The sequence below is a fragment of the Pagrus major genome, chromosome 3 (genome assembly GCF_040436345.1).
Source record: "Pagrus major chromosome 3, Pma_NU_1.0".
Taxonomy (NCBI): Eukaryota; Metazoa; Chordata; class Actinopteri; order Spariformes; family Sparidae; genus Pagrus; species Pagrus major.
In genome coordinates this window covers 18,842,162-18,863,192 of record NC_133217.1, presented here as the reverse complement: position 1 = coordinate 18,863,192, position 21,031 = coordinate 18,842,162, and the positions used below count along the sequence as shown (strand labels likewise).

Sequence of the window (21,031 nt, the reverse complement as noted above, 5' to 3'; positions counted from 1 at the left end):
TTCTAATAATCAATTTTGCCTTTGGGAAGTGCAGCTCATCATATGCAAGGGGGGTTTGTGCGGGTGTTAGTAGTGAGACGATTCCCCTCCTGGCCACATGGAGGCGCCGCAGACCCGCATTCCTGCGTCCCACTTGCTCGCTTGACAGTGCAAAAAGTAGCGGAGCCGTTACAGGAGGAAGAGGAGGAGGAGGAGGAGGAGGAGGGGGGGCTGTTTTTGAACGCTTGAGCTGGAGATCAGATGCTCCCTGTGCGGGCTGTGGAGGGAGCAGGCACGGGGATTCAGCGATGAGCGGGGCCGAGCGCACAACTTCTCTCCAGTCCTGCTGTCGCTGCTGCTGACTGCTGCTGCTGCTGGAGTTTTCTTTAGGATTTTCCCTCTTGTGCACAAAACGAGCTGGACTTTACTTCTTTCTGCCAACATGTATTCAGCAGCATTGCTACTGATGCTGGCCGTCAGGATCTACGCAGACAGCATGGAAGGACCAACAGGTAAAAAAGAAGGTGAAAAAAAAAAGATGTTTGCTTGTACCTCTCCTTTACAGGGACACTGCTGTTTTAAAGTTGATCCTCAGGGTTTAAAGTCGCTCTTATCTTAACATGTGGAAGCAGAGGGTTGCGTTTTGCTCTTTTGGAGGTTTCACAACTTTCTAAGTTGTCCTTTAACTGCAGTCAGCGGTGTCAACTTTCTCCTCCGTGCGCACACGGGAAGGTTATTATTCCAGGGGCGCGCGGTGGGAATGTGTTCTCCTTCATCCTCAGTCAGAATATAATCACAGCATCGTTTCATTACACGACTCACTGCTATTTGTGATTGCTCGATTTTTCTAAAGGACGCTCCGTCTCCAGATTTAATCTGCAAAGTTAAAAAATAATAAGCTGAAAGAATGAAAGTGGATTCATTGTTTAGCACCGTGGACACACTCTGTCTCTGTCTCTGTCTCTGTCTATCTGTCCGGTGCATTCAGCAACATGACGTTTACTGTCATGTTTTCATTGGTCAGGCTCCACTACGTGCCAACACCATTATCTCCTCCAGTGTGTCATGTTAATGTGAATTACATCCTAGGAGTGATTAAGTCATCCCTTAGTGTGTCTTTTTTTAAATTGCTGATGTGTATGAAACGGGCTGCTAACTTTGCTGCATGTTAACAGTATTGATGGAACATGTTGCATAATGAAGTTGCTGATGCAGGCTGTAATCTGCTCGACTGGTTCCAGTTTGGAGCAAAATGAGCCATCAGAGGAAAAATGTTGTGAACAAACACAGGAGGATGTGTGTGTTTTCTGCTGCTACAGAGCAATACAGTGGGGATGAATTGGTAATGTGAGTGTTGCGCCCCAAATAAAAATCACAGCTGATCCAAATATTCTCTGTGTTTATCCGTCAAACTGTGATAGACAGACACAAGCAGACAGTTTTAAAGTGTGCTCAGAGAGGAGGAACGCTGAGATTTTTAAACCATAATAGGTGAAATCCACAGAGCGTATCTGAGAGAGGAGCTCAAATCCTCTCTGCTTTGCCTGTGGCGAGTTTAACATTTGAATGGCTGAGCAGTTTTTGAAGATTCCTGAGACCTGTGAACCTTTTTTCTTTTGAGGCATGTTGTGGAATACGGGGGGGGGGGGGGGGGGGGGGGGGGGGGGGAAAGCGCCTCTGGTCACATTTTGTCAAGTTGTGTCAAGTGAGAGTACCAGTTGGTTTGTCTCAAGAATGCTTTGCAACTGGTGCGAGCGACGATATAAATACTCTGGTGCACCGGTATCAGTTACACATGCAGCTACCCAAACCAGTTGCTGAACAGACTGAGCACTGAGCCACTCCCTGCTCTCCAGGATCAAGTTGGTTCTGTAGGCAAGATTTAATGGAACAAGCCAACTGTCTTATGAGATTACATTGAACAACAGGGAGGACTGTCTCATCACCAGCTGGCATGCATTCAGTTTATTTGTTGGAAGTGGACACAGGTGGGGCTGCTTCACACATTCCGACTGAAATGTGCTGCACCACCTTTGCATTGAAGAATAACAGGAAGCTGGCAGTGAATGTAATCTTGTTTGCAGATTTCTTTTTAACATTTACCCAAAGTTGTAGTTTGGCTGCTTTTGTTCGAAGTAAGGTGTGCATATATTAGCACTAATAGAACTAATGCTTATTTTTTTATTAGTCATATGTGGACAAAATGCCAGTAGACGATGACAAATGCCTGTCACAATTTCCCAAAGCCAAAGCGAGGCATTCAAATGAAATGTTTTTTCCGACTTAACAGTTCACAACACAAATATATTCAATTTACTATCATGGAAGACTAAGAAAACCGGAAAATAGTCACATTTGAGATGCTAAACCAGAGAATTTTGACATTTTTATGAAAAAAATACTCAAAACTATTATTAAAATAGGTGCTGATTTATTCCTGTCTGTTGATTCATCATTGCAGCTCTAACTACTCGTGTAGTTTCCACAACACACGCTTGGTAAGTCAGATCTGTGGTAGTATCCTTAGACACACACAGGGTGGGTATTGTTTATTTTTGATATACCAATACCCACCTTTGGTCCCAGTACCTATTATTTTTTCTTAGTTGAGGAAATCTGAACTTGTTTTAGGGCTGCAACTAATGTTTATTTTAATTATCAACTAATCTGCCAATTTTTCTTGTCATTAATCAATCAATTGTGTAGTCTATAAATGTGAAAAACATGTGAAAAATGCTCATCACAATTTCCCAGAGCCTAAAATCTCCTCTTTTGTCCAACTGGCAGTGCTAAAGAAAGACTCTTCATTTACTGTCAGAGATGACAAAGAGAGTAGCAAATCCTCAGAAGCTGGAACCAGCAGATGTTTGACATTTTCGTTGGCAACTAATTTAGCTTTTGATCAACTGATTATTCTAATTGTTGCAGCTCTTAATTTGTTTTAACTCATTATTTAAGTTTGTGTATCACAATTTAAGATCTTTGTCTAAATAAAACACACTATTTTGATAATCAGATTTTCTTTGGAAAAAAAAGTCAAAATTCTCTGATTTCAGCTTCTTGAATGTGAATATTTTCTGGTTTCTTTTCTCCTCTCGGACAGTAAACTGAATATCTTTGGGTTGTGGACAAAACAGGACATTTGAGGACGTCATTGGGGACTTTGGGAAACACTGATCAGCAACTTCTGACATTTTATTGACCAAACAACTAATCGATTAATCGAGAATAGAATCGACAGATTATTTGAAAATGAAAATAATTGTTAGTTGAGGCCTTTTACACACATTAGGTTGCGTCACTTGATGCACGTCAGTTGATGGTTGCCAGGTTTTGGTGATTGTGATAAAGTGCAGATTTTCTTTTTCAAAAGATATCTTTTTGGAGTTGAATACCTTTGTTCGACAGATGATAGGAAACAAGGGTAGAGATGGAGAATGACAACTAAAGGTCCTGGCCTGTCGAGGATGTTATGGTTCATGGTCAGCACCTTCACCCCCAGGCCACCAGAGCCCCCAAGGACTATGTATCCTGATGTGTGGTCATCCCTTGTTAACGCTCGTCAAGACATCACCTGTCTGTGTGCTTACATTAAAATTATGTGTGCAGGTGTTTTGATGTGTGTCATATGGTGTGTGCTGCAACTTTCGCTTCTTGACTATTGTCACTAGTCGATGGTACTTAAATACTATTTAGGTTTAGTACACAGCTACATCTTCTGTCTGAGTCTGAGCATTGCAGTTTGCTGTTGTACATGCAGTTCTACCTGCACTTTACATTTCTGTTGTATTCAGGCACATGCTTGAGTGCGTGCTTCTCTTAGAGGTCTCTTACCTCAGCTCCATAACTTCACCTACAGAATGTATTATTGTAGAGGTGAGGCGAAACCTGCTGTGTTGTTAAAGCACACCTGGCCTCTGTTAGCGGGGGGGCTCCGAGGAGTCAGAACAAAAAGGTAATTTAATCCCAAAATGAAGCCACGTGAGCGAACCCCAACACTGAGCGGCGCTGACACGCAGCTCCACACACTCCGAGATTGGAGGTCAGTAGGAGGTTAGCTCGAAAAGACCACACCGAAATGGGCGCTGACACGAGGAGGTGGGCTTTCACGGGCTGCTGGGAGGATGTAGAGAGGGTCCTCAGTGTGTAGTGGTGTGGATCCGGCTCAGTGTTAATCCAACAGAAAATAGCCTGACACACACGGCTCTCCTGGGGCAAATGTGGAGGCTGTAAATGGAGAAAATGGAGCGTGTGCTCACACAAAAGGCTATGATGAAATGTGGTTGTTCTGGAGGAAATAACACAAGATTCTTTAATAGAACAATAGTGAATTGCATAATAGCTACACGTTGTTCAAGAAAATGAGTACACTCTAATTATAGTTCATGATAATGAAATGGGAAGGAACAAGGGTTGTTTCGACACCCATTTTATAAAGGAAGAAAAATCACAGAAATCTATCAATATATAACCCGCATCATTTACCAGACAGTTACAAGCCCTCAGAGCTGTGGGACTGAATTTCTGAGGCGACAGACTAAACAACCTGGCTTTAATTGTCTCTTTGCCTGAAGAAAAATGGATGCAATCAAACTTGAAATGGATAAAAATGACCAATTAGAAGTGATAAAGTACAGCCCACGTTTCACTCCTCACCTTTCTGATGCAGCATTAGACGGACTGCGTATTACAGTCTACCCCGAGCCCATTTCTCTTAGGTTTTTAAATGGATGGGTCAAGCATCAAATGCGTGGACGTATTCAATCAGCCAAAGCAGCCTGTTAGATGGAGCCAAAGCAGCCGGACTAAGATAGAAGTCAATAAGGCCTTTCCTCCCCTATCTTTCACTACTTTGATGGCTTTCGAGAAATTTAATTGCCTCTGCTGTTAGTTGCCAGTCATTCTGTTCGTCTCAGAGTTTTACTGGCAGTGTGGCGAAAGCATACTTGTAAAGGTGTTCCACAGAATTAAAAATTGTACATTTAATCATCACAGCTGAATACTTCATGGGTTTTTTTTAGAAGTTCTGAGACCTGTGTATAGCTGAGAGAGTCTACAAACTTCAGTGGCTTTATTTAACTGTGGCGTGATCATAAAAATGATTTTCTCTTATCATCAAGGGAGGAGTCAGGGCCACTGAAATCAATTTTCTCCAAGACAGTTGGGTTGGTGGAATGCAATATCGACTTCAACAGAGCTTATTGTGACCGTCAACACACCAAACTGACTGCAGAGAACCAGCGTCAGGAAAGACTGACTGTTGCGTTGCCAGTGTCTCGCCCAAAAAGCTGCATTCTGCTTCCACATTCTACTGCTAGGTTCAGCCACTGGTGTATCTACCTAGTTAAGCTAACTGATCAGTAAATGTCCAAAGTCTGGGATGGCTTTTGACAGGCCATTTTATTTTTGATGATGTCAGTTTTTCTGTTCCTACACAAGATGTGATGTGGACAGAGCTGGGCTGAGTTGTACTGGTGGCCATATTTGTTACATTTGATTTTCTTGACTCATTTATTCAGGTAATTGGATGTCTGTGGCTCAGGAAGTAGTCCATTAATTGGAGGGTCAGTGGTTTGATCCCCAGCTGAATCCCAAGATACCGAACCCCAATTTGCTCCCGATGGCTGTTCCATCGGTGTGTGAGTGTGTGGATGTGAATGACTGAGCATAGAAATAATGTGGGGTGGTCCTGCAGGTCTGCAACTTGCACTGCAGCCACTGCCATCAGTGCATGAATGTATGTGAATGTGGCATGTGTGCAATGTGTTTTGAGTAGGTGTTAGCCAAGAAAAGCGCTATATAAATGCAAATCCATCTACCATGTACCATTCAGTCTTGGAAACCAGATGTTGGTCATTCATGGTGGCAGCAATCACACCATCCCTGACCATTATCGGCTTGTGCAATATGTCTGTGACGTTAATCCACCAGCTACTCACGTGTGCCTGTCACCAAAATGCGTTGTTAATGGTGCTGACAGTGCTCCCAGACCGCCGTGGCCCGGACCCACGAGGCGTCTTTGTGGGGAGAATGGAGACAGTCTTCACCTCTCCAGGTGTTGGAAATGTGTTGTTTTTCCCCCCATCAACAACAAATCATTACTGAGCAGATGGAGTTGTGCCAGCAGGCACCGCACTGCCTGTCAAGCTGATCGCTCAACGTGTTTAGACAATAAAGTTAATTTGCTCACTTTTCAGCATCCTCTCCTGTTGGTGAATGCCTATGTCGGTATTCAATTTAGATTACTTTTAAAGAAGCTGCTGGGTTTGTGATTGCAGTTGCTCACTCTTCCCTCAGTGACTCATTTCATTGCTTACACAGCTTTCAGTTTTATTTCAACAAGCTTTATAATGATCTGCTGCATGGAACGCTTCATGAAATCACTAAAATAGTTAAGGAAAATAAATTCACATAGCGTGAGCGCATCAGCTGCTTGAGAATCAGCTGCTGGTGGAATTTGGATGCTGTGTGTTGCAGGTATGCAGAACGCTACTAATTGTATGATTATAGAGTCTCAGAAGGCTGATCTGCTGCCGGGCAACAAAAGCGAAGGAGTGTGAAGCATCCAGACTTTTCTACTATACTCAGCTTGCTTTTTAGCAAATTTTAGAAAAACCTCCAAGTGCCTGAGATCGCTGTCTGCACTCCTCCAACCACTCTCTTCTTCAAATACAAGAGCTCACCGTCTGCCACATATCATGTCTCAAATTGTCCATTGAGCGTAGAGAGCACGAGGATAATGCTTTGAAAGCAGCCACAGAGGCAGCTTACCCAATTGCGGTCGAGCAATTGCACTGACAACAATATTTGTCCCTCAAAACTTGACTAGATTTCACGTCTGGAAAGTGTCTCCTAATTCCTCTAAGAACGGAAATATCATCAAGCCAGGCATGAACACTTATCTTGTCAAAGCTGAAAGAATGAACCTCGCACAATTTCACCTTAAAACACTTAAACACCGACGGGTAACAGTTGGTGATGTGCCCTGCATTCCTGGGCCTCTTTTGTTGCTTTGGTGGTGTATATGGACTCTGCCTAACTGAGAACACTGGAGCTGTGTCTTAATTATAAAAACATAAAAAACAACACAGTAATTCTAAGCAGGTTTTGCGTGTAGACTTTTGAAAAGTGACAAAAAAAAAGTGAATACAAATTCCACTGGCTCTGCTTTTGATTGACACTATTGTCAAATGATGGACAGCACAAAGAATGCAGAGGGACTGTTGGAAGCTGCAAAACATTCAAATAAATTACAGGCTGTGGTGAGACAAGGACAAAGGACAGTCGTTTTGAATAAGTGTATTCAATAAATTATTGAAATAAGTTTCATTTGCAAGTAATTCTGGCTTTATTTACATGTGGAATAGGAAGGAATAAGGAACATGCAACATCTGTAATGTAAATTATTAAGAACAAGACTAAGGTGTCTATAACAAATTCAAAATTAAATTAAATAAATAAAGGGAATTCTGACAATATATGCCTTTCAATGAATGTATACATTTATGTTCTTTCCTGTTTCGGGGATTTCAAATGTAATTGTAACTCAATTAGAAATCAAATTAGATATCACGTCTTGAAATGGGAATGGAAAACGATGGAAGTGTGCCAGCCAGTTGCAAAAATAACCTTTGCATTGGTGCGGATCAGTTAATCACCACAATAGTTGTTTTTTCTGCCAACCAATTATTGTTTGATGTAAAAGTCTTATTTCCTGTTTGTACAAAACAAACAAGTACAAGTGACTGCTAAGTATTATGTAGTACATATCCCAGGCTATTTATATGTAGTATGGAATTGGGACACAGCTCAGGTCTTCATTCAGACACACTCAGATGTATGGCTGTGTATTGAACCCTAAGACTGAAATGTGTTTGTGCTTTAAGTTCTTGTTTGGCTGCTTGTGTTTACACAGCATTTACGAAATTTGGCGTCTTTTGTGAAATGAAAAAAGGCTTTTTTGAGAAAGTAAATGTGAGGCATCCAAAAGTATCACGTCCTGTATCCTCTCAGCTTATCATCATCAAAAAGGTTGCAAATGACACTCTACTAGCCCTGCTTAGAGGAAGTAGGCAAAGCAGGTTGAGGGAAGATGGGTGGAACAGAATAATTATATTAGAGCACTTCTTCAAAATGTAAGTCCTGGAATGCACTCAACATCATTGATGATAGATAACAGTGTTTGAGGGAGGATTTTTGCTTTCAAGGATAATTTACCCTGTGGTATTGAAATCGGTGCACACACAGGGCAGTGTTTCCCCTTGGATGGAGCTGTAAAATTTTTTGTATGTTTCCAGAGTGTGCCATCCTGGAGGTTTTTATAGTACATGCGAGGTGTGTGATGTGCCAGTCAATTAAAGTCGTTTGAAAAGTCAAACATGAAGTGGGCAAAACCCTAATGTCTTCCCTCTGGAGGGGAGAGAGCTATATGAGGGAGACGCACAAAGTAGTGTCGTAACTCTGCTAACGAACACTCTGTCACCAGCTAAGGAAGTTACATTGGTCCTGCCAACACCGCTAGTTGTGTTTACAGTGATATACTGGGGGCGCAAATTAGATTTACGCCTTTGTGATTTAACAAACAAGCTATTAGTTTATGTGTGACCCCCGTCAACTGAGTGTTAGCTAGAGGCTAGCTGGCTGTCATTCAGTCTTCCAGTTATTCATTCTTAACTCTTCCTTTTTCTAAAAATGAATTTGCATCACCACCTTGTTGTATTATCAAACAGTGTTAATTAAATTTAACAACATTTTCAGTGATAAAAAACTAATATTTATGATGATCTTTTAGGAATCCTATCCAAATAATCGTTAATATCTCTGAGGGATTCTGTGGATCGTCTTTGATTGACAGATGTCCCGCGTCACGTGGATCCTCCGAATGCTGTTTGTTTCACAAATAAGTGTTTAGTCGTGTAACATTATTCCTGTCAAATGACTGCGTTTGCTGTAATGTTACTACGCGACACGTGAAGCTGCAGGACAGTTTTTTTCCCCTACTGCGAGAATGATGATCATGATATTCATTTAACCTATATGCTTAATTCTTTACTCATATGTGTGAGAACTGTACGCCTGAATATAGTAGCGAAAAAAAATACATCTTCAGTTTTTTAAGTCATAAGATGGAGTCACCTCTGTTTCTAACTTGACTAACAAGTGTGTTACAGTGCAAAATAATATAAAGTTAGTTTCTTAAATTATAACGTGTCGCCTCTTCTCCGATTATATGCTTTACTCACAGGTGTGTTAATTGACCAAGGTATGAAGCATTTAAAGCGCAAAATCATATAGCGCTCAGAGAAAATGCAGCCATCTCCGTCTCCTCCTGTCTCCTCTCCTTTTCTTTCCCTCCTCTCCAAAATGAATTCAGCAGCGGTGGTCACATTTCAGCAGCGGAGGTGAGCCGTTGCTTGGTGTATACAGGGGAAACACTGCATGGCCATCTTGTTGGGAATGGCAGGTAAGATTGATGATGTAGGATTCCGTTGGTTGTAGCAACGTCCGTGTGCTTGTATTAAGGATGAGCTGGGCACAGATATGAGATATGCAGGAGCATGACTGTTCTGCAGTGACGGCTGCCTGTCCGTTCAGCCCAGGCCTGCTTTCCGTCAGATTCCGCCTTGTTGCCATTACAGCCCAGATTTGTCACCGCCTCTGACAGCCAGCCATGAATAATCTTTATGAATATTCTTCTACCGCTTGGGCTGCCCTGCCGACGGTGTGTTTACACTATGCGGCTGAACCAATTGTCCAAGCTATTCCCTGGCCATGAAACCTGTGGTCGGGCCTGTCATTACTGATGACAGGTTGATGTGAGTTGTGACGCTGGCAGCGGACGGGAATCTGTCGCTTGGTTATTTCTGCAGCATGAGATGACCGAGCAGCAGATTCAGCAGACAGGGTCAGAGTTCAGCCACAAGATGATTTTGTGGGCGATGTTGTCAGCAAGTGTCGCTTTAGATTGAGATGACATCTGGCGCCAAACTGAGGGAATAGCATTCCTCTTGCTTCCTTTCCTCTCTGCGGCTTGCGGAATAAAAAAACTGCATGATGCCAAAAGCTATTTCTTTTCAGCCCTGCTACTTCCTCCTCAACTCTTTATCTCCCAGACTCTTCCCTCTTGGGCTCACATGTTTAGTCCTCCGTGTCATTAAAGTGGAAGACCATGGTGCTGATAAACTCGAGTTAGATTAACTGCCAAACTACAAACTCAGTCCTTCCTACACTTCATTTTCGTAAGATACAAAAAAAAAGTCTGCGATGTGGAGCAAGACCCGGGGTGTGTAGGTCCCAGGGTGGCGGTAGATATTACACTTTAAAAAGTAGCTGTTTAAAGTTATCAAACCTGTGGGCCTCAGAGTGTCCCTGTGGCGCACAAGAGATATTAAAAGTTGAAGGGGAAAAAAAGTGAAATTATTAAATAAATAATATGACATGTCCCTCAGCGGAGTGAACAAGGGCACTGCGGCAGCGCCTGTTCACCCCTGTCAAGGTTAGCAGTGACCCTCCTGTGCACAGCAGGGGAGGTTATGCAGCATGAGCAGCAACACCTGCGTGTCTGCTATCACTGCGGGACATCTTCATCACCGCCTTCTTCACTTCCTCCTTCCCTAAGTAAATTTGGATCAGCGCCACTTTTGGTGGCTCAGTGTTGCCCTTTTCAGGAGCATCTTTACTTTGTAACCGAATACATGAAGTGTCAGAGCTCCAGAGTGCAGGCTGAGGGAGGAAGGGAGGGCGCGATGAGTAATACTTTCCATCTGCAACTACTCCAGAGGTGCTTTTGAGCACATAACCCCCCAACCTCTCCTGTGCAGCTGCTCTGTGGTCGGCCAGTTCATGTGGCATGCTGTTCCACCACATCAGAAGGCAAAAGTGTTTATGGCTGTTCGGAATAGCTATCCTGTTATTTTTTTTTTTTTAAAAAAGAGTGGTGAGAGGTAATAACCATTCAAATGATGATAGAGGTGCATCGATCCAACCTGTTTCTCCTGACCCTAAGTCCAACACTTTAAGTCAGGGTGGACAGAGTAACAATCTGGTACCAGTGCTGGGGGCGGTTCTGTTCCCAAACATCACAGAACCTCCCCCAGCACTAGCATTAGAGCATTCATTTTCATATTGAGTGACATCAGTTGAGAAAGGTGTGGGGGGGAAGGGTGGTTTCATACTCTTTACAAGCAGTTAATGCTTACACCTTAACACCAAGCAGTTCCCGTTGTGACTGGGAAGAACTGTGTCAGTTTGCAGCAGGATGTGTGAAACAATCTGACATTTCCTGGAAAGATAGGTTTGACAGTGAAATGAATTCAACACTTCCACCATTGGCTTCCTGTTGGGAATCAAACCCCTAACCTCGGGAGTGTTGATTCCTCACTTCCCCATCTTGGCCCTGTTGCCCCTCAACCCATCTGTCATTTCTCTGCTTCTTCGAGACATTACTTGCCACATGCGCATTTTCTGTTAACTCCGTCTCTTTCCTCTTCCTACCTTCCCAACTTCTATGCAGTGGGGCCACCTTGGCAGCAATTCAGACGATGGCGGTATTTTGGCAGTTCTAAGATGCAGTAGCACCTGGGCCAGCATCTGCTGTGTTTGCCCTCCAAAAGCCGTCTGCTTTAGTAGCGAGTGTGGAGGTTGCGGCCCCTGTGGCCTCTGAACTCAGACAGATAAACGTAAAGGATTACATTCATGAGCAAGGAGCCGAGGGATCGTGTCCCGCCTGGGAATGAGAGAGCTGTAGCATCTTTGCATTCACAGAGGAGTGCGTTAGCCTAGCCAAGAATGATTGGAAGCATATACCTCTAAAATCCTCATTCTGTTTTATGAGATGTATCGCAGCCGGTGCCCGGAGCATGATGTTGTGGTTTTTATAAGCTTGCCGTTACAGGAGGCATTGAATCATTGATTCAATAAGCAAGACCCTCAAGAGCAGGTGCAGCATTTCAGATGGAGGCAGAGAAAAAGAGGCTGAGACTGAAGTGAAGAAAGTGGGAGAGGAGAGGAGTGTGTGGAGTTCAGGCGGCGGGTGGGGGGGGATTATTGATTTCATTGGTGAAAGCTGTTGGGAAACAGCATGGAAATCAGCTGGTGGTCGGCTTTCTGTCTGTGCTGCAACTTTGAGCATCACCTTTCATCTCCTCGCCACTTTCTGATGTAGCAGGCCGGCCTGAAGTGAAAGTGACTCAAGGGAGGCGTCTCCAGATCGGCTATGGAACATGTGTGTCCCTGTGCCCTCCTGGCCTACACCCCTAATCTCAGCATCAATAGAGTCTGAGCAGATGGCTCTGTGGCCGGGGTCACTGAGCCCGTACACAATGATAATAGGGCAAGAGAGGATGATGAGGCTGGCCCAGACGCTGGAGGGATGATGCAGGGATGACCTGAGCAGACATTGAAAACAGATCTACTTTGTTTGTCCTTGCATAAGGCGCCAGTTGACATATGTTGTTTGTGAGTTGGTTTAAACACAGCCTCCTGTATATTGACCTAGAAATGTGATGAGAGCAGCAGAAAGCCTGCCATCAAAAGGCTGCAGCAGTTGATTTTTTCTCCAACTCTGTGTTTCATATTGAAGCTCCTCGCTGGTGTTAATGTATTATGAAACTAAAGTAGTTTCTCTGGCGCAGGAGGAGCACTGGCTCTTGACTGTAGGAAACAGGTTACCCATGGAGTTAAACTGATGTTGGCTTTTGAGTCTGGCAGCCATATTTTAGGATAGATGTTACTTGATTTTGTTCTATATTCAGGCTACATTATTGCCAAAACAGTTCCCTAAAGGTAATTAAAATTCATTTTAGGGCTTGATCACTTTGGTGTCTAAAGTAGGGTTCAGCCACTGTGGATTTTTGAGGGGAGATATTAATATTATGCCAGCGCTGATCATTCTTATGCCAAAACTATTCCCACTATATTAAATATTTAGTTTTATTCCAAAATCTTACTCTCGTCTGGATAGAAAAGCCTCTGAAATAGCATTTCAGCCGATTAAAACTCTCTATTTAAAGCCAAGTGAAGTGGCAGGCAGGGTGTTAGCATCAAGGTTTTCAGGGGAGCACTCCCAAGGGTGCTATGGGCAATGCCTATAGCATGTGTTCAATACCTGCAAACTGATGTAACAGTCTTTATGAAACAAAGTCAGGAGGTGGAAGAGCGCTCACCTGAGCTCAACTCAACTTTATTTATATACCACTTTAAAAGCAGCACAGTCGATCTATGATGTGCTTTACGGTGCAGAGAGAAGATAACAAAGGCAAGGAGACAAAAACTACAGAAAAAAATGCAAATCACTTATCAAGGCATGACACAAAGCAACATCTGTAGAAAAAGACAAACAGGAGTAAACATTAAAATCAACAGCAGTAAATGCATTGGGACGGGAGCGTGTCTAAGTATTCAGACACATGAGAACTTTGATGTCGACAAATGTATCGCATTCTCGAAATACAGCCCAACATCCGTACCACAGCTACCTCTTCTGTTTGCATGGAAGACTCAGTGTGTGCTACAGTTGTCAAATGATGCAACTTAACGGTATGCGTTGCACTTCAAAGAGCATTCCACCGATTAAGCATTGCACTACTCTTGACATCTTCGGACTCACAGTAGACAGTTAAAAAAAAAAGAGGATCAAAATCAAGGCAGCGGAACCAGAGACATCGTCTTTTTTATTCCACACTTTTGTCTTCATTGTCAAAACCTGGCATTGCCCGTAATACAACTCGACTTGGTTCACTTGACTGTCTTGAATCGAACTGTGTGACATTTAAAAGTAACAGTAAAACCCCTGTGTGTGTTATGTCATTTCTCATTTGCATTCTGAACAATTTCTTCATACAGAAGCTACACATAGGCTTGCTATAAGAGCCATGGACTCTGAGTTAACATAACTTTTTAAGCGTTATTCAAACTAAGTTGGAGAAAGTTCTGAGCCATCCAGGAATTGATGTCCTCCAGGCAGTTTTTCAGGTCTCTTAATTTATTGTGGTTACAGGGCTGTAAGGGTAGGTAAAGCTAGTTGTTGTCAGCATAACTGTGAAAAGAAATATTGTACTTGTGGATAATGTGTCCTAAAGGGAATATATAGGTGTAAAAGAGGCTAAGACGTATCAAACCTTGGGGACACGGCAGGAAAAGGCTGTGCTTCAGCCTTAAAGCGAGAGTTTAGTACAAAGTCCTGACTCAGCCGCCAGAGGAAGGTCATTTTCCACCTTTAGTTATGCAAATGTGCTACCTGACATCCCCATTCTTTACCTCCTCCATTCATATCGTATGACATGTATAACAACTACAGCATAAAATTTCAAAGAAGTCGGGACGCTGTGTAAAACATAAATTAAACAGAATGTGATGATTTGCTTTTCTTTTTTGACACACTCAATTGAAATCAGTACAAAGACAATATATTTATTGTTTTGCCTCATCAACTTAATTGATTTTTGTAAATATATTCTATTCCGACTTTGATGGCAGCTTTCAAAGAAGTTGGGACAGAAACAACAAAAGACTAGGACTATTGTAGAATGCTCCAAAAACACCTGTTTGGATCATTCCACAGGTAAACCGGTTCATTGGACACCCGACCCGAAGCCGGTTCAGACAAAAATGTAGAATAGTGATATTAAGTGAGAACTGATAATAAGTGATGGACCTACTGTCTGTATTGGGGCTGAAACACAGAATGCCAGTCGAGCTCAGGTTCAAACAAAAAAACGGGTTACAGTGGCCCCAATATGGTTGGCAGAAGAGAGGAATGCATTTGTAGAACAATGTATGACATGTTTGTCATTGTCACTCCGGAGGGACGGCTCGCACATAAATGGCTTCTGCCTGAATCTGTGCAGCCCCGCCCACAGAGTCCCAGACATCTCTAATTATATGCACAGGAAAGTAGGCTATGTATTGTTTTCATATCTCCACATTCACCCCACCCCCTCCACGCTCACCCCACAACCACTCACCAACTCTGTCACCCACTTTCTGCCGGGCCGGAAGACCTGTTGTTAATTAAACCTGCCAATCATAGAGAGAGAGTGGGGGAGGGAGCAGAGGATGGAAAGAGTTCTTCACTTACCAGAAATTGATTTACGGCAGTGCTTACTTTATGGTAATAGAGTCAGTCACATCTTCATTTTAGAGGCTGTAGCCAAGGACAGGAGCAGTTGACTTAAACAGTATGTGTGTGTGTGGATGTGTGGATGTGTGTTTTGTCCTCAATCTGTATACGCATGAGTGCATTCAGGGAGGGTGGAGTAATTAATGGAGGACCAGAGATTAGGACTCCTGTCAGAAGTGACAGCTCTTCTTTTTTGTCTTCAGAGAAAGGAAGAGAGGTTGAGTAAGGAGCCCTGTAGCACAGTCCAACACGAGTTTGAGCCTCCTTATGCCTGCGAGTCCTTGCCACCAGGGCGATGTCTTTGACCCCATGTGTTGTCCATGTTTAATTAAGAATCCGCTTGAGAGGGATTACAGTAACAGGCTGGGTGAATCTGTAGAGGCAAAGAAGTGAGAGCATAAGTAGAATCACTAATAGACGGTTTTGTGTGGCTGGTTGGCTGGGTACAGAATGGGTGGGGTGGGGTTGGGGTACTGAAAGCATCAGCCTAGCCATGTGAGTGAAGCCTAACAAGTTTGTAATAGGATGGCCAGCATGTTTTGAGGTGGTTTACTGTAAATCCTCAGCTGAGCGGTTTTCTGCATAATTAAGTTGATTTGTTTGGGCTTAATTGGCCTAGAGGCATGCTCGACTCGCTCACCTTACTGGACTGCTTACTGCAGCACCGATGTAAGAATGCCCCGCAACAATTCTTGCCTTTCAGCCAAAAGAGAAAGTGCACACGGACACACAAACAGTGACAGGCACATGCGTAGGTAAGGGGGAAAAAGGAAAATGGTACACTTAAGAGTACTGAGTGTAAAATCCTTTTTCTCACATATGTGTCACTGAATAATTTTGAGGTATGCTAGACCACCACCTTTACTGAGCCACCATCACTGCTACTCCTATTGCTGTGAAGTGCTTACGCTGCTGCTCCTGCTACTAATTCTTCTTCTTCTGTTACTACTGGTACTTGTACTAGTTGTACTTTCATAGCTGCTGATGCTACAAAGTACTAGTCATTGCTACTACAATTAATTCCACTGCCACTACTTTTACTATAGCTACTGCAACTGTTAAAGCTTTTGCTGCTTTGTACTAAGGCTACAACTACATCGACTACTAATGCTGCTACTTCTGCTACAGCTAATTCGTCTCCTGGTGCTTGCTACTAATGCTACCATGACTATTACTAATGTCCCCACTTCTCCTACCTCTGATGCCAATGCTGCTAAGTGGTATTACTATGAATGTTCCAATATCAGTGCTTCTTCTGCTATACTTCTAGGACTGCGTGATACAGCCTTACTAATGCATTATTTTTAGACTATATCGCAATGCACGACATATATCTTGATATTTTGAAAACTCCTCAAAAGCACCTCATAAATGCTAGGACTGGGAGACGACATCAAATGCCACAACAATTTTACCGAATACCTCGATATTCACATTGCAACAATATTGTATGGATGGCCGTGGGTACTTTCACAACATATTAAGACAATGAGATTTTTGATAGATAAGCATCAGTAATGTGGATGTAATGACTAAGTGGGTAATGGCAAATAGAACAGTCCATTTAGTTCAGAAAATGACATCACTTTACTGTAATGCAGCTTTTAAACCCAGGAAAAGACAACATTTATGCCATATCACAATATAACGATTTAATGTAGGTATATTGCTCATTTTAGTATTCTACTAATAATACTAATGCTGCTAGCTACAATTACTCATTTTCAAACAAAATGGCCAAATTCCTTTGTTCCAGCCTCGAAATTGTGATGATTTGCTCCTTCTCTTTGCCTTATGTGATTTCAGCAAAAGCTAACTATTTAAGGATGACACCTTTGACTGTGGGAATTGTTGATGGATGTTATTCACTATTTTTTGACATTTTAATTAGAGCTCGGACAGATATCAATATTAGGGAGTGAGAATTTCCAATATTAATGTATCGGTAGATATATGCACATTTTTTTGCAATGATCCCTCAAAGGTCGTTGTCAAATACTTGTGTCAAAGACATGTAACGGAGATAGAATATTTTACAGTTTTATAATAGACTTCAGTCTGAAATGACATCAGTGCACTGAAACAATAAACTTAACTGGGAATTAAATAATTATTAATTACCCCAAGCATCTTTTTCTGAATTACAATCTCTAAAACTAAAGTTTGTCACATTGGCGCATGATGGCAAAATTGGCTGATAATATTGGTCAAATGATATCTATGTGATCAATTGGAAAGAAATAAAAATCTTTAGTTGCACCCCTAATGCAGACAGAAGACATAGTCACATTACAGTAACCTAGATTTATCAATTGAATATTATTAAGAGGCTGCTCTGCTGGAGCATTGGCCTGAGTCAAGACTGGGAAATAGGAGATTGGTGTAACCTGAGGGGACCAACACATGTCATATGCCACTTGTGAGCTGCTCTTGATGCACGTGCAGGGGCTACTACAACCACTGCTGCTAGTAATGATACTGCTACTACTAATGCTGCTACTCTCTCTGCTGAAGCTACTACTACAACACTTGCTTCTTTCAGTGCTACTCCCATTTCTATGACTAGAATTAATGCTGTTGCTTGTGCTGCTAACATTGCCCCCCCCCCCCCAAAGACAACTGTTGACACATTAATAAAGTCTACAATTAATTATAACCATTAACTTCACTCTTTCTCTGTACATATCTGTCTAACCATGGTTTGAAGACGTTAATAGTATGTGTTAGCCCCTGCTGTGACTTGTCTAGCCTTGAACCTGGGATATGGAACCCTGGCTCTGGCTGATGGGACCACTAGACACCTGATTTCAGGACTGACCTCTAACTCCTGCCGTTGCGGGAGAAGACCCAGGGGCTTGTGTGGATTTTGGTGGTGCAGTTAGCCAGAGGGCACCAGGTTTGTTTGCTCTGCCCAGACTCTGACAAGGTATCTAGTGGGCGGGAGAGGCAGAAAAGACAAAGGACTCTGCAAGCCTGTGGGTGTATTTGGGTGTGTGAGGTTTGACCTAGCCCAGGGCATGAATAAAAATGTCCAGTAATTGCCTGATTCTGTCACTGAGATCATTACCACAGGTGTTCGAGCCCTTGCGGATGCAGACGGGGATGTAAGCCTGGAGAGCTTTGACAGAAAAACAACCTTTTTCCCCAGATTTTTTAAAGACCCGGCATGAGTTTATAATGATTAGGTAGGTAGGGGCCCTTTCACTGTCACTAAATTTGACAGTTGGTCTTAATGATGTTGACATTTCAAATATGCTTGGGAGAAATGTTATTTGCAGCAGTCGCCCTCTCCCTTCATGTTATGAAAAACAAAATCATTGGCATGTGAAATTTGCGTGGTGGAGGAGGAGGTGGGGAAGTGGTTGTAGCAGGAACTGGGAGGAGGGCACAGGTTTTTTTTCTAGTTGATTAGGCAGCTGAAATCATCCTTTGTGAAGGCAAGGGAGGGAGGGAAGCTAAACCTCCCAGAGGAAGGCCTTTTGGGTTCATTGCTGCTGGATTGATGCATGGGGGGGTTTGTTCTGGGCTCGCTTTCAGGGGCGTGGGCCCATTCAGAGGCGAGACTGGAGGCTCCTGGATTTATTCCGGCCCAGTGGGTAGCTGCAGCGGTGCCGACGGGCTGCGCTGGAGGATTTAAACCCCTATCGCAACGGCAAAGCAGCATGCTACTCGCAGAAAAAACGAGAGCAGGGAAGCAAGACCGTATACTCTCATTATCAGAGTCTACAGGAGACTGAAGCAGAGGGATAGACAGAAAATGATTGCTGCAGAAAGAGAAGCAGAATGAGCTGTAGCAACAAAGAGTCACAGCGATGGAAAAAAGTACAAGATGGAGGAAGAAATAACAAAGCAGAAAGTTTGTGATGCCTCAGTGACAATAAACCTGTCTTCAGCTGCAGACTGAAAGAAGAGTAAAGGAGAGAAGGAGATTAGGAGAGGAGGAAGATGAGAGGGCTACTTAGTGACTGTGTGAAGGATAGAGAGCCTGTTGTCCACTGTTCGCACACAGCAGAGACACTGTCTGCAGCTGCATGGACCCTGTGGTGGAGCTCCATCTGTGGGACTATGTGTATCAGAACAAACGCACATAGAGAGAAGTCGCACTAAAGGGAGGCTTCTCATTAATGTGCGCCCCGGCAGAAGGCTCGTGTTAGAGACCATTACGTCCTCGTAAGAACTGCTCGTTTGTCAGGATAGTGCAGGAGTCACGTCTGATTTGTCTTCTTTATTGTGCTGCTGCACTTATTGCAAAGTCAACCCAGTCCACAGATAGTTTAAAACTGGGTCTACGTAATTCCCCATGTGGAAAATATCCATGCTGAGCGTCTTCACATACATAGAGGGTGAGTTAAAGAGAGCGCAATCTATTTATTCTCCTGGCCCTCTGCCGTCTCGGCCTTCTTTCTAGAATTCACAACACCCAAGGGAGATGCTTCATTTTTGTAAACCAGGTGCAAGGGACAGGAAGCAGTTTGTGTGAACGCTGTAACTGTGTCTGTCTATACATATATGAGTTCAGTTAAAGATGCCCCTTTAGACTTGGGGAGTAGCTAAGCAAGTTTTCTGGGGCATCCTCCCTAAAGTGTTACCCTCCAAGTAGCACAACGAACCAAAAGTCCATCTTAAACGTAGATCTGAGGCGACTTTGGGGCGATTTCATGGGGGAATGGCTGAATGGGCCTGTCTGCTGGCTTGCCCCAGGGTTACAGATGATGAATGGACGATCTCAAGGACTGTGTCCTGGAGTAGAGACTTTCCAGGACTGTACAGTGTGACCTTGAAGCAAACATGAAGAAGATTCACAACTCTGGTCTGATTGATGATCTGTGGACCTGATCTCTCACCTCCAAACTCTGTGGCTGCCGAGTAGAGCGACATGTGGCGGCTATTATGCTGATGTATTGGTCTGCTGATACAGGCCTTCTATTAAAATATCAGTATCAGACAGATAGAGCTGTCCACAATGCGTACAATGATGATCTTCACCTGTTATAAAGGAGATGTCCTAAATCCATCATGATTCTAATGCTAAGCTTTTTCCAACAGGCTCTTCAAGTATGCATTCATTTGTTATTCAAGGTTCGAGTTGTATCTACTTGCCATTCTACAACACAGGTTTTTACAACTAAATGCTAATTTTTTTTACGGTAAAGTGCAGAGGATGAGTTCAGGAGTCTCACAGCCTGAGGAAAGAAGCTGATCTCTAGTCTGGTGATACAGCATTGGATACTTCTGTATCTTTTGCCAGATGGCAGCAGGGTGAACAGACTGTGGCTGGGATGGGTGTCAGCCTTCATTTTCCCAATATTGTGCCCAGTGGCAGACTGGAGATCCAGTCAAGCTGGTGGCCTGGCACCATTTCCATCTGCTGTCATGTCTCATGAGACTAAATGAATGAATAAACTCACGGTCTGTCCTGTGTTGTTGGTAGGAAACGATCTAGTTGTCTTTGCAACAGTGGCGCCAACAATAATACCACTTGGACACAATAGGGCTGAAAAGTTTTCTGTTTCCGCTTTGGAATTTATAGACTCGACAAATATCAATAGCAGTATTTACCTTAAAATTTCAGTCTTGTGCTTTCATGATAGTCTCAGTGCAATACATTTTCATCCTGACAAGAATACCATACAGTTAAAGTTACAGTTAAGTTAAAACATTAAATTCTTGATGTTGAAGTCAGTGCACAGTGGCACAGCAGCATATCAGGAAGTGGCAGATGATTATAAAAAATACTGTATTCCCTGGAATGCATATCAGTAATATCCTGTTTCCATTGTGTCATCGGTGTCACTCAGTGCATCCATTAGGATAAAGGTAAACTGTCAACACTGACAGACTTCACAAACAGGACTTGTGCATCTAATGTGAGCAGGAGGCTGTAAATATATTAGTCAGGTTAATGCTGCATTCATGTCAGAGCAGATTTACCGT

At 43.1% G+C, this 21,031-nt stretch overlaps 1 protein-coding gene across 2 annotated transcripts in view; it reads left to right on the top strand.

The window, feature by feature from the left end:
• The first annotated feature begins 237 nt into the window (after positions 1–237).
• The window catches only part of ptprua (protein tyrosine phosphatase receptor type Ua), a 214,324-nt gene continuing 193,530 nt past the window's right edge, over positions 238–21,031 (top strand). Inside the window, exon 1 of one of the 2 annotated variants that reach the window (XM_073463613.1) lies at positions 238–491. In XM_073463613.1, the coding sequence (XP_073319714.1) occupies positions 422–491 (70 nt within the window). In that variant the 5' untranslated portion in view covers positions 238–421. Of the gene's footprint in view, positions 504–21,031 lie in introns of both variants that reach the window. The other variant, XM_073463612.1, reaches the window with a different exon arrangement.